At 40.6% G+C, this 14,748-nt stretch overlaps 1 protein-coding gene across 1 annotated transcript in view; it reads right to left on the reverse strand.

The window, feature by feature from the left end:
* The window catches only part of STAG3 (STAG3 cohesin complex component), a 130,980-nt gene that overhangs the window by 7,209 nt on the left and 109,023 nt on the right, over positions 1-14,748 (reverse strand). Inside the window, exons 22-29 of the mRNA XM_063446384.1 lie at positions 14,634-14,714; positions 12,744-12,836; positions 12,418-12,580; positions 10,477-10,604; positions 9,481-9,582; positions 3,953-4,101; positions 2,324-2,446; positions 48-262 (exon numbers count right to left, since the gene is read on the reverse strand). Coding sequence (XP_063302454.1) covers positions 48-262; positions 2,324-2,446; positions 3,953-4,101; positions 9,481-9,582; positions 10,477-10,604; positions 12,418-12,580; positions 12,744-12,836; positions 14,634-14,714 — 1,054 coding nt within the window. The remainder of the gene's footprint in view (positions 1-47; positions 263-2,323; positions 2,447-3,952; positions 4,102-9,480; positions 9,583-10,476; positions 10,605-12,417; positions 12,581-12,743; positions 12,837-14,633; positions 14,715-14,748) is intronic.

Raw genomic sequence — 14,748 nt, forward strand, 5'->3', positions numbered from 1 at the left:
AAATAACCCTGTTATATATCTTTTAGATTCCCCTGCAGTTGTCTAACCCTTGCTCTTTGTCCTGCTCCGCTTGCTAGGAAGTGGGACCTCAGTATCAGGAGTCCGGCTCCTTATCCTTTCCCTATGGACCCTGGTTCGGCTTAGGGAGTCACCGTCTACGCGAAGAGACTTTTTGTAGGCTAGAAGAGGTGCTTTCAGCTCGTCATCATCAATATGTTGAAAGGGTTGGCACTGCTGACACATCTGCTCCAGGTACTGTAAGCTGGTAAAAAGGATATGATGAAATTGAGTGAATGGTCAACTGAACACAAACACAATCTAAATCACAGGTGCAGTGGTGAGCCCAAACAGATCTAAAATATAGGTGCATACTGATAAACTGAAACCTCCTCTCATTAAAATTAACAATGGAATCAGAAATAGATCATTCCAGTCATTCAGTTCATATATTGGAATTGTAATATTTTTACACTGCAGCCATTTAATCTTTTTCAGGCTTTTCTTCTTAAATTACCAGCCAACCAACTAAACAGACCCACAATGAATAAAGAAATAAATAACAATAATAATATATACTCTTCCCTGAGAGATGTATTCCAAGGACTCATCCAAATCCCTAAACAGTTCCAATGTACAGTATATAAAAGTCTTGGTAAAAAAAAAAAAAAAAATACATAACTAAATAAATATATATAAAAATTAGATCTAATAAGGAAGTAAGCAATAAAAATGTAAAATTGCACTCACATATTATACAGTATCACCATTTCCTATGGTTACTGAATCAGCACTTTTTTTACTCAGTAAAAGAAGACTTAAATTTGAAGCTATATTGTATGAAGAGTGCTGCCCCAGTTACCTTGAAGATATAAAGATATGCTATTATTGTTGTTGTCGTTTTTGAGAGCAAGTTTAATGTTCTCCTTGCAATTTTAATTGCCTACTGCCCTATGAGATCCATCTTTTTTCTTTTGTTTTGGGAGCTTTTTATCAGTGGTATCTACAAGCCAAACGGGGAGAAGATTAGGTTGGGAATTGATACCATTGCCTGCATGGTGCCTTAATGTATCTAAAACGGATTGTTATTCTTAATGTTCCCTTAAATAAATGTAGAGATTTTTTTCTTTCTGGAACTCTTGTCTGTTTTACTAAAATGATTACTATATTGTATAATCCATTTACAGAAACGGACACATCACTTTCCAAGAAGCAAAGTGAACTCTTTGGTAACATGGGCTATATTACAGTTATACCAGCTATGCATTATATAAGCATTAATTGGTGACTAAAAAGGATAGGTTACTACACTGCGTTAACTCCAAAATGCCATAATTACAAAAGGAGCATGCAGTCTAGCTTCCTTTATTGTGCAATGCTCTGTAGGAGAAAACATTTTATTAGCATAATGCAACATACTTACACTGCTAGATCACACGTAGGGCAGTTCATGAGCTTCATTAAGGCATTGCAGCTGGCAAGTAGGTGTTCTTCCTATCTAAACGTACTTTCTACATTTGCCGTTGCTTTCTTTGGCTTCCATAGTAAAGTGTTCAGCTGTAGTTGTTCTGGTGCTTAGAGTACCCCCTGGCCTTAAATATTACTCACAAAATTTTGTTGACTGTCTCACTGCTAACGGGACACTATAGGCACCCAGACCAGTTCAGCTCATTGAAGTGGTCTGGGTGCATATTCCCAGGTCCCTTAACCCTGCAAAGATTATTGAAGTTATTTTCTAAACTGCACTAATTAGCTTTATGGGGTAACTCCACCTCTAGTGGCCAGGCAGCCACTAAAGGGACTTTTGGGACGTTAGGCAACTTTTGGTTGCCTGCCGCTGGACGTCCTCACGCTATGCATGGGGACATCCACCATCACCTGAAACATTGTACAACTTTGTTTTCTGGCACTATAGTTTCCCTTTAAGTACTTTGCAGAAGCAACAGTGGTCTGGATTTGCAGCTTTAGTAATAAATGAGGGAATATAGGTACAGCAATACCGGTAGAATATCATCTAATCTAAACGAAATGCTTCAACTAACCTTTTTATTTATTTATAAATTTTCCAAACATTTTCAAATAAGGGTGAAAAAAAATACCCCACAAAAAGAAAAATGTGAAAGGCAATATACCTCACAAGCTAAACATAAAAATACATATATCACAAACACATACTATAATAAAGTGGATTGATGATGTATATCAGCTTATTCACTGGGATACTGACCAGAAATATATTTCTAATGCACATGGCTGTATTATCCCCAAACTCTCTTGTCCCCACTAAATTTCTGGTTCATCTTCCCCTGCATACTTGGTTACTTACAGAGCCCGTTTGTCCTGTTTGAGAAGTTTGGGAGAGAAATCACTAAGCACATCAAAAAAAGTCAGGTTTTCGGGTGACCATTCAGATCCTGGTGAAGTCCACAGAGAAAATTTTATGCCTTCCCTGCAACGAAAAATTTAATGCAAACAGATTGACTGATGGTGAGAAGAGTAAATGGCTACAAGGACTCATAGAAAAAACAATGAAAAAAGTATTAAATTAAGTCAGTAATCAGTATGACTAATGGTTTTCTTGGAATATTTAAGAGTGCAGAGTATACAGAGTAGAGTGTTCTAATAGGAGTGTTGAAGAAGAGGGAGAGCAGAGGGGTGCTAAAATAGTTTTAAAGGTAGAGAGGATTGAGCAGATGCTGTTCTGGAAGTGACTGAGTGAGTGGCCGAAGCATCAGAAGATGGAGAGTGGAGAAGGCTTTGTGCAGGTTGGAGAATTGAAGATGGCACCCTAGTTAGAGTAAAATGTTCTATTTGCAGAAAATGGCATATTTTACCTTTTATAAAAAAATTTAAGTGAAGCCTGTAATGAAGGGACCTGGGAAGGATGTGGTTGTGATTGAAAATGTTATAATAATAATAGTTTGCCATTTTTATAGTGCTTTTCTCCCTATGAGACTCAAAGCACTTTACAAGTATACAAACATAAAGACATAAAAGTTAGGAGTTTTTGAAGGTCAGCTGAGTTGACTGAATGCCTGATAAAAAGATAAAAAAAGGTAAAGTCTGTAAGGACGGTGCCTCTCTGATTATGCACGGTAAAGAGTTCCAGAAGGTAGGGGCAGCATGGCTGAATGCCCTGGAACCTGAATCTGTCTTTATTCTTGGCAATGACAGGAAGGATTTGCTGGCTGACCGAAGTGTACGGGTTGGAATGTAGGGTTCAGGAGCTTTTTCAGGTACTGTGGGCCTTGATCGTTTAAGGCTTTGCAGGTTAGCAGGCCAATTATAAAATATGTTCGCCATTTAATTGGAAGCCAATGCTGGGAGTGGAGAACAGGTGTTATGTGGCAGGAGCGAGTTTGATTGGTCAGTAGTCTGGCTGCTGCATTTTGTACTGTCTGAAGGCGATGGAGTTCTTTTTCTGGGAGACACAAGTAAAGTACATTGCAGTAATCTAGCCGAGAGGATACAAATGCATGGATTAATGTTGGCATATCATCCAGTGGAATTAAGTGTTGTATCCTGGCTAGGTTTTTTTAGATGAAAGTAGGCAGAATTTATTACAGAGGAAATCTGCTTTTAAATGATAGGCCAGAGTCAATCAGCAGTCCAAGGTTTTGTACCTTTGATTAACTGATGAGTTCAGAGCTTCCAAGCTCCAATGTTACAGTGCAAAGGAAGGAGAAGGGACTGTTTTGGTTTGAGTATTGAAGAAGGGAAATGAGGAAAAAGGAGCTGTTCTGGTTTGAGTGTTGAAGAGGGGGAATGAGGAAAGAGCAGTTGTGTTGGTTGTAGATGTAAAACTGTAGATGGGGAGGATATGGTTGTAAAAATGTAGAAAAGGAGGAAGGGCTGTTCTCTTTGCAAACGTGAAGAGTGCATAAAAGAAAGTGGGCTGAAATCCAAGTGTAGCATTGGACACTGAAAAGGCAGAATGTTTATACAGTTCTCTCACTTGTGCATGAGAACAATGTCCTGCCGATTTCTCAGCTGGTCTGGCCCAAACAAAAGAGCGAATCGTCTGGCAAGATCACGGATGTCCAAGAATGAGTGTGAAGTGCGTCGAGGTGGAGTGTTTTTCTCAGAACACAGTGCTGTGTAAGCCTAATGTGAGAGAAAGGTAGACATAAAGCAATGCGCTGACAATACAAGTGAGAAACGAGTCAGAGTTGTATATTTCTTATTGCAAATATCTGAATTAATAATGAAAAAAAAAAAAACAAGCATGTAATGTTAGTTTTATTCCTGGATGTTTTTTGTGACAATATGCTTCATAAGTCTTCCAGCTGGACACAGAACAAATCCATAAGCAATGCTGTCATGGTTGGAGAGAACAAGAGAAAACGTGGATAACTAATTTTCTTTTCCTGGCTATAGTACTAGACTTAGGAGTTAGTCTCATCTCAGCTGGAACCAATACGTGATAATGCCCACATAATTTGTGCATTCTACCTGCATTTATCGTCTCTAAGTCACATAACTGTTGTATAATGTATAATCTATATGGTTACGCATTCCGTATATATGTCCATGAATGGTTTGTTCCAGTAGCCATCACTTGTCGTCTGATTGCCTAACACCTGATGTGCACCTGGATGGATAAGCTGGCATGACTCTCTTGGTTTGTGTAACTCGTATTTTTAAGGTAGAAGTATACAGTCGTGGGAAAAGGAAAGTGTACCCTCTTTGAATTCTATGGTTTCACATATCAGGACTTAATAACGATCATTTGTTCCTTAGGAGGTCTTCAAATGAGGTAAATACAACCTCACATGAACATCAGCACATGACATTATGTGGCATGATTTATTTAACAAAAATATAGCCAAAATGGAGAAGCCATGTGTGAAAGACAAAGCACACTTTTTGATTCAATAGCTTGTAGAACCATCTTCAGCAACAATAACTTGAATTGTTTTCTTTATGATTTTATCAGTCTCTCACATCGTTGTGGAGAAATATTGGTCCGCTCTTCTTTACAACGTTGCTTCAGTTTATTGAAGTTCCCACCACAGCATTTCAATTGGGTTTAGGTCTGGACTTTGACTGGACCACTGCAGCACCTTGATTCTTTTCTTTTTCAGCCATTCTGTCAATGTACAGGTGCATTTTGGCTTTAATTTTGTTAAATAAATCATGACAGTGTAACATGTCATGTGTTGTTCATCTAAGGATGTATTGACCCAATTTTAAGACCAGATGATTGTTATTACGTCCTAATATGTAAAACCATAAAATTAAAAGTGTGTCATTTTTTCCCCCATGACTGGATATTATTAGGAGTTTTGCACCCTCAGACTCTGCTAGAGGACCCAAGATTGAGACCGAGGAATACACAAAACGTACCACTTAAAGGGCATCACACGCTGGGTGAAACGTGTGTCGGGTTCCATTTTTCTTACTATGCTGTAACAGCTATTTCCACTTCACAGTGGGTAACCTGATCCTGAAACACTAGTTTGAATAGTTTACATTACTATCTTTCTAAGAGGGAACACACATTGGCTGGTAAATATGCAGGGACTTGCTATTATTCCTTATAGTTGAGCTATATCAGGTAACAGCCGACCTGTGTTTCCCCATCAGTGAAGCTTGTGACTATTACTTTCATACATGGTTTCCCCTTTTAATATCACAGTGTTGTTTTTGCAAATTACATTTAGTACAAACGACCCCTTGTGGTCATTTTTCTATACTACACCAACCAGCTGTGAATCATACCACACAAGTAGCAACAGTGACATTGAGTGGACGATTGCTATACATGTAAAAATGTATGTGGTGTTTGTGTAAAATACATCTATTCTGGCAACCTCTTGTGGTCAAGTCTGATAACTAGTAAACATTTGGATATCTTCTAAATGTACTTTTGTGGCAACAACTAAAGCGGAAAATTAGTGAGCTCTATTGTCAAATTTGAACGCGTGACTGCCCCTTGTGGGTTTCAGATTACCAATTTGTAGACTTGGTTTTGCCTCCTCTATTTTTTAATGGGTTCATAACCAAAGTCATTCAGACTTTTTATAGATGAGGTTGAATAACATTTACCACCTCTTTGTTGGTTGGGGTTTATTTGAATATTTTTCATGTTTATGTTTGTCTATTTGTAACCACCTATAGTAGGTTAGGTCTTTGTATCGTGTGTGTGTATGTGTAATGGATCCCAGTACTCAAGCGGAGTACATCCGTGATGAATCTCCCAAGCGCCGTAGTGATTATAAGTGTGCATATAACTACCAATCCCCCAAACATGAGCCTAGACTTCATGAAGGGGTAAGATGGTCTGTCTAATCCAGGCTCAATGGCCTGCTTTTATGCAGTACAAGGACACAGAAAACACATCCATGACACTCCCACATAAAACAGGGTAATCCTTCCCCTGTGCCTGGTAGATAATTTAGTCAGGAACAGTACAAACTCCATTATCTCCAGGCACATAAAAATATACAATTTACAAACACCCCAAAAGTACCTTCAAAACACATGAAAACCCCATAAAAGTTACATCTTCGATAGCCCCAATGTGGGTGACCAACATATCCAAAAATCACCCAGATCAGTTCAGGGGTTCGAGATTTCCAAGGAAGTCAATTATTAGACCGACCACGCACATGGTCGTATGCCCAAAACAGTTCCACGAAATCAGGGCTAGCGGTCAGTCAATTTTGGGAACATAAAAATGAATAAAATACTGAACATAGTCTCTATTTGAACCGTGGAGCTTGTTCCTCTCATTCAGATTCAGATCTATAGAACCGAACGCAGGCGATGATGGAAGTCCAGCGATGTACGGGAGTGTCAGATTATAGTTCCATGAACTCCACAACCAAACACCACTGCCTGCGTTCATGCGAACAAGATGGTCGCTACCTCGTGGTCATTCATGTGAATTGCAGCCACTCAGACGAACAATTAGAACACTGAGGTGAGAACCGTTCCAAGGTGTTAATAGGGGTTAACAAGCTTCCGGGTGGTCCCTAGTTTGTACGGTTCGGTTACCAAATGGTACAAGCAAATCCCACGAACCAAGTCTTTTTACCAGCCTTTTCTATGGCCCATAGTCAGTGGGCAGGAGGCTAGCCTCCACATTCCCCCAGGAGCCCGTGGCGAACGTCTAGGCAAGGGGGCGTTTGTCACATATCTCTCCCCTCTTGGGGAGACAAACCAGACCTCAGAACTTCAATCGGTTTGGGTCTGTGTTAGTCTGGGGTCTTTTCCCAAACAGTGCAGTGCTCCAGAGGGCCTCCTGCCCCATGTTCCAGTTGAAATATCCAGGGTCTTCCTGGGCAGGGCACCAACTATAATCCACTCTTGAGGCATCCCGTTGTTGCTGGAGGAGAAGGGCTCAGGGATACACAGAGCCCTGGGGGAGGGATACGGATGGCATCATATCCCAGACCCTCGGGGTTACTTGGGATCCCCTACTAGGGGGTTGAGGATCCGAGCAGACTGCCCAGCATCCCTGTACTCCAGGGGTGGAGACCACGGTCCCATCCACCCCTCCTGCCAAAAGTTTCAGGGACTTGTGGATAGAGACCAGCGGTGCTCTGCCCTGATGCCAGCTCTTCTGCTAGGTAGGCACTCGGCTGCTGGGGAGAGAGACCGACTGCCTCTACTCCCTTGAACTCCTGCTGCGGTTGGGGATCTTGGAAGGCTACCCAGCATCCCTGTAGGGCTGGTGCAGAGACCTCGGTCCCATCGCTCCAATTGTCCTGTCTCCTGATAACAGGCTCTGCCGTTGGGGAGAGGAGCCAGTTGTCTCCTCTCCCTTTAAACCATACTGCCGCTGGGGAGTCGGACCGACTGTCACGACTCCCGGTAAAGCTGCCTGGTGCTGGGTAGCGGAACCGACCATCTCCTCTCCGAGTGATGCTTGCTGCTGCTGGGATGAGGGACCTACAATCTCCACTCCCTGTAACGCTGGCTACCACTGGGGAGAGAGACTGGTTGTCTCTTCTCTCTTTAAATCCTGCTGCCGCTGGAGTCGGACCGACTGTCTCTACTCCCAGTAACGCAGCCTGGTGCTGGGTAGTAGGACCGACCATCTCCTCTCCCAGTGATGCTTGCTGCTGCTGGGATGAGGGACCGACAATCTCCTCTCCCTGTGACGCTGTCTGGTGCTGGATAGTGGGACCGACCATCTCCACTCCCAGTGATACTTGCTGCTGAACTGCTTTTTGTAGGTTCTGGTATTCCTGCTCAAGTTCCCATTCTATAGCGACCAGACGGTCCCAGGTTTGTAGTATTAGGGAGCTCCAGTGCATCCATATGATATTCCCAGATGCCCCAATACAGAGACTCCTCCGTGCTGCCAAAGTCACTGTCCTCCTCCAAAGCCTCCCATAGTAGGCCAGGGCCAGGCGATGATAGAAGTTTCAGTGTCAAATTATAGTTCCATGAACTCGACAACCAAACACTGCTGCCTGCGTTCATGTGAACAAGATGGCTGCCACCACGTGGTCGTTCATATGAACTGCGCCACCCAGATGAAAAATTAGAACACTGAGGTGAGAACCGTTCCAAGGTGTTAACAGGGGTTAAGCAGGTGGTCCCTGGTTCGTGTGGTTGTTCGGTTCCCGAACGGTACAAAAATCACACAAACCAAGTATTTTTACCAGCCTTTTCTATGGCCCATAGTCAGTTGGCAGTAGGTTAGCCTCCACACTCATCCAGGAGCCCAGCCTCCACGTCCCTCCAAAAGCCCGGATGAACATCCAGGCAAGGGGGCGTTCGTCACAGTATGTTTGTCTATTTGTTACCACCTATAATAGGTTGTGTCTTCACTTGTTACCACCTCTTTGTAGGTTGGGTTTTTGCTAACCTATAGAATACTAATCTCTAATATATAGATACATAATATTGAAACTTCATCTGAGGTCACTACCCATGATTACACTGTATGTGTATTATCTAACTATATATTTAGTAATAGGATATTTAATAGGTTATTACCTTTTTTTTTTTTTTTTTTAAATCTCTGTTCATTAAAGGTTATGTTTTAATCTAACCATGCATGCTAGGTTTTCTTTGTCTGGTGGTAGTGGATAATACACCTTGTATTCCTTTTATGCACTTGTTATTGATCCTTGCATTTTTATGAATGATGTGGTATAATAATTTACGCTTACAAAATACAGATATAAGCTAATGTTCCAATGGTCATTTTTGGACATTTAATGGCAATAAATTGATTTATATCTCAGGAATAAATGTTTAGGATCTACCATAGTCAGTGTAAAAAAAAAAAAAAAAAAAAGAAGAAGCAAAATGTCACTCCTCATAATGGGAGTTGGCTGTATCCCTGTACAGTGCAGTTATCTGAATAGCACACTGATATATATCTTAAGGTCTTCCTAACAAAAATGTTGTTAGAGAACCATACAATGTATTCTAAAGAACCTAAATATACACTGTTCTCATAAAAGTCCTTTCCTTATAGCTTCCAAACGGGCCCCTGTAATGGGAAACGTGTACCATCCTCACCTGTGTGAGGCTCAGCAGCAGTATCCTTGAACTCTCGCCTTTGTTGATTATGCGGGACTTGTGCAGGGTCTCTTTAATAATATCTCCAAAATCTGTATAAAACTGAAAGTAAAGGATGACTCTATAAGGATATGCTGTTCATGTATTCAAATGCATCAAAATTAGGATTTGCTCATGTTTATAAAGCAGAATCAATAAGATTAGAGAGGAAAAAATACAAACATTGTTTAATTTCCCCTCTTCTCTGTATGCCTTCTCTATCCTTATGCATGGGATAGGCATAAGGCTATCCTAGCTATAAAATAAGGTCAGGGACTAATAAAAGTATTTAGAAAATTAGGCAGACTAGATGGGCCAAATAGTTCTCATCTGCCATCACATTCTATGTTTCTATGCTGACTGCAAGGTGCGAAGGGCAGTGGTAATAACTAATGACAGGAGCTAAAATCGAGACGCCCAGTTGAAGGATAAAGTAGTACGGATTTCTATATTTAATTCTATTTTCACAACTTACAAATACATAGTACACATAATATTAAAAATCCAGAGAAGTCAGTCAAAGTACATATTCAAGAGACATTAGAAGTACTAAATTTCAGTAACTTATTAAAAACAGTGCTATATGGTTCACTGGATAGTATTTTTGGCGTGTGTTGCTGAGTTAGTTGTACTTTCCAGTCCTAGAAGAATGGATAGGTGTATGATTGTTACAAAAATGTAAAGTAAATGCATCCACTCTTATGTCAATTTATGCAGATTAATTGGTGCATTCCGGACCCAGAGAGGACATTTTAGAGAGATTATATTCAAACACAAAAAAATGCATTCTTGATTTTGTTTCCCGCTCAGGATGACAGTATGTCTATCCCAATGTTTCCTTGAAATATTCCATTGTATTTGTCTCCACTACAAAAAAGGTATAATTAAAGAGATTCTGTCACCAGTGGAGTATTTGCTCAGTTAGTGCATTGACTGCCTTGGCATGTGACCTCTGACCTTCACATAGTGTCTGAAGACATCACTGGCAGACCGGAGCTGCAGAGCACTGTAGATAATCAGTTTACAATATCCAGAGAGCAAGTTGCGTCTCTTGTGTAGCAGAAACAGCTGTTGGGCGTCATTCCCTGTAAAAATCCACAAGCTGCTATAAAAACCTGTTCTGTACAAAAAAATAAAACTCAAGCCCAATGAAAGACATACAATCTAGTGCAATTAAACATGTGCACTTTTTAAAAATAATTATTATTTTTGGCATTTATATAGCACCAACATATTCCGCAGCGCTTTACAATATTTTAAAAGGGGGAAATTTAACAATAAATGAGACAAATTTCAAATGTTACAGGAACAATAGGTTTATGAGGCCCCTGCTCAAACGAGCTTACAGTCTATTGGAGGTGGGGTATAAAACACAATAGGACAGGCACTAAGGGAAATAGTAATCAAACAAAGCAAAGGAGCTTGTAATAAGAATGTGCGATTTAGCAGGCAGCATTCTGGGGAAATGGGTATTTGATAAATAAAGTGGAGCTTGCCTTAAGCTTTACCCTTTTTTAATTGGAGAAAAAAAATACATAAGTCAAAGTAGTCCCTAATTTGTCAAATGTATTTTACTAGAAAAAGATCAGAAAGGAAGAAAAGAACAAATCTGGAAAGAGGAAGTGAAGAGAAATTGACAGAAGAAAGGTTTGGGGTGACAGAGCCACTTTAACTCATGTGGTACCTTAAAGGGAAACTCCAGTGCCAGGAAAACGATCCGTTTTCCTGGCACTGGAGGGTCCCTCTCCCTCCCACCCACCAATCCCCGGTTACTGAAGGGGTGAAAACCCCTTCAGTCACTTACCAGAGGCAGCGACATGTCCCACGTCGCTGCCTGCTCCTCCCCCGCCGCTCCACCTTCTGCCTATGTCGGCCGGTGGGCGAGACTGATCCCGCCCACCGGCCGAGGAGACCTAATGCGCATGCGCGGCAATGCCGCGCATGCGCATTAGCGCACCCCATAGGAAAGCATTGAAATTGATTTTCAATGCTTTCCTATGGGGAATTGAGCGACGCTGGAGGTCCTCACACAGCGTGAGGACGTCCAGCGACGCTCTAGCACAGAAAACCTGTGCTATAGAGCAGGAAGTTCCCTCTAGTGGCTGTCTAATAGACAGCCACTAGGGGAGGACTTAACCCTGCAAGGTAATTATAGCAGTTTAAAAAAAACTGCAATAATTACACTTGCAGGGTTAAGGGTAGTGGGAGTTGGCACCCAGACCACTCCAATGGGCAGAAGTGGTCTGGGTGCCTACAGTGTCCCTTTAAGGGCACATGCACATGTCCAGCAGTACAAAAGGAATGTGTATCCATTCCATAAGGCAAAGCCTGAGAGTATAGGAGTGTGCATAGCATTGTATCCTGATGATGACACTTACACCTGGAAGTCCTTAGGAAGCAGCTGTGAGTTTTATATATGTTAACACCACAATAATATATAAAGATTGAGTTTTATGAGGGGTTTTTTTATGAATACACTTAAGAAAAGCATATTTTTTTTAATATTACAATTACATAAAAAAAGAGGAAAGGCCCATGCAAAAGGGCCACCCAAAGTGCCTCCAGTTCAGAGCAGACTATATCCTTATATATTCCACAAAGTAAATCCCTGAGCACAAGTTTGAAAAGTTCAAAGGAAGATTTATTAAATAAAGACAAAAAATTGTCTCTAAAAGAGCTTGAGAAAAGCTCTTTTGGAGACAAAATATAGTCTTTATTCACAAAATCTGCCTTTGGCCTTCTCCAATTTGTGCCCAGTTTTTTACTGTTATATTATACTTAGAGCATCACCACTGAATTTATTTCCCACCACATTTATTTCCATTGGAGCCTCCTCCCAGAAAATGTGCCCCTTAGAAGAAGTATTTCACTTCCTTGCATTTTCCCTCTAAAGCTCACCGCAATCCTCATCCTCAATGAATACGTCATCCATAAGAAAGCCTGCCATCTCAGCTTGCAGGGACAGTTCCGGACGGTATATTAGAGTCTGGAGGTGAGATTTCTCTCCACTGGCTATGTGGCCACCAAATATAACAAGCAGATCACTAAGGAGGATAAATGCCTGGGAAATGGAAAAGGAATGAGGCAGGAAGTATGGGATTGGGGAGACATTATGAGAGGAAGTGATGTAATAGATGGGAGGGAAAGGTACGAGAGTTAAAATGTATATTTGTATGCAAATTTTGCTTTATGCACATTTTATGGTGCATATGATCACTCCTTACCTGCTCTCTTACAGGAGCATGATGATCAGACAGAAATGTTTGGCAAATGTCACAAAACTTGTTAAGTCTCTGCTTTAGAGCAGACAATGCATCCTGACAAAAAAAGGAATGACAAAAATAGAGAGAGGTGTTGAAAAGAAATTAAACAAAAGTTGTGCAAGGAATAAAAAAAAAAAAAAAAGATTAAATAAAGAAAATATCAAATGCAAAAGATAGTGTTGCACTCAGGGAACCCAATAAAGTCTAGTATGATTTTGAGTATGTTTGTATATGGAGTATGCTGATTCAAAATATGTAACCTTTATGGAGATTGCATATATATTTTAGGAGTTAGGAATATTGTATGAAACTGTATTTTCCTGCCTGTGATAATTAAGTTAACCCATTGTGTACAGTAATTATATCACAGGCAGAGGGGAGGGTTTGTGTGTCCTAACTGGGAGTGTCTGACTGTATTATCATGTGTTTGAATGGCTGTTCCACAAGACCATGTGGGTGGTAACTTTGTGTAAAAACTTGCATAAAAGAAAGTCCTTTGGTGCTTATTAAACAGAACTACTTGACCCTCTAACTCGCAGCTTCAACTCGTGTTTGTAGGGAACAGCTATAATCCCTACAGGGATTGCTATGCTCTGCATACTCCCTTAGCTACTGAGCTCTTGTAAGAGCTCTTGTTCCTCATCCTGCTTCACTCTACAGAAGGAAGAGGTTCACCCACTGGAACCTGGAGCCTGGTTATAGGTCCAGGGTGGATAGCAGATGGCGAGATCCCAGCCCAGCAGCAGCGGTTCGTGGAGTCTGCAGTACTTATGGTGCCTACGGTGCTGATGGTGGTCCTTTGGTGAGTGCTAGGAGCATCTTTCTATGGTCCAACTTTCAGCTAGCCTGGAGGCAACCGTAACAGACATAACATACTTGGATATCATTTTTAGTTAGTGGGTTAATAACTTCTTGATCCAAAGAGATATCGGACTGTCATTCTGGGGTCAAGAATATTTTTTTCCTAGTTTGTTGCACAATTAGAAGCGCTCCAGATTGGGTATTTTGCCTTATTTTAGATCAACAGAAAAAATCAAATATGTGAAAGGCTGAACTTGATTGAAGCATTTCTCTTTTCAGTAAGAAAAAAGATGAAATTCATATCTTGTAATACCTTTTTTATTGGACTAATAGAATTTTGGAATGGCAAACTTTTAGGAGAATTTCTCTCTCAACTCTGAAGCATTTCTTTAACCCCTTAAGGACACATGACATGTGTGACATGTCATGATTCCCTTTTATTCCAGAAGTTTGGTCCTTAAGGGGTTAATGATACAAATGTCATCTTTTATTTTACATCTCTCTAAATAAATAAAACTAGGGAACTTGGAAATTTCTAAATATTAGGCTACAGGCATCCCGTTGTATGTGTCCCACCCCAGTTAAGGTAATGGCTGCCGCATTGAACATTCATTCGCTTAGAAACTATAGATAAATGCCACTGCACAGCTTACAATAAGTGCATTTTCCATCAGAACATGAACAAATTACTCCGTTCTACAGTTAGCCTTCCTAAACCGGACATGGTTGAAATTGACCATCCTATAGGTTTAATGCTCTAACAGGAACTTTTGTCAGTTGTCTTTCTTCTTTTATGACACATTAAGGGACATGTAAAAAATATTTAATAAGCTGTGAAGATGATATTGATAATTGCTTGGTAGGGTCTACTGAAAAAAAGAGATTACAAAATTGAAGACAAGCAATCAGTACAGTTGTAGGAGATTTGTGATAAACAATAAAATGTACATAAGAGGTAAAAACATGACAGGCAAATTTAAAACCATTACTATTTAGCGTAAACTGTCCACAACAAAATAGGATGTACATGGTTTCATGTTGAGCATTTACCGCTGATGGTTTGGAGCTGTAGCAATGCCAGAGATCCCATAGTAGAGAAAAGTGACAACATGTGAGAGCAGGTAGGAGAACCTGTGAGGCAGAGAGAGAAACAGTATGAAGTGAT

Source organism: Pelobates fuscus, chromosome 3 (assembly GCF_036172605.1).
Source record: "Pelobates fuscus isolate aPelFus1 chromosome 3, aPelFus1.pri, whole genome shotgun sequence".
Taxonomy (NCBI): domain Eukaryota; kingdom Metazoa; phylum Chordata; class Amphibia; order Anura; family Pelobatidae; genus Pelobates; species Pelobates fuscus.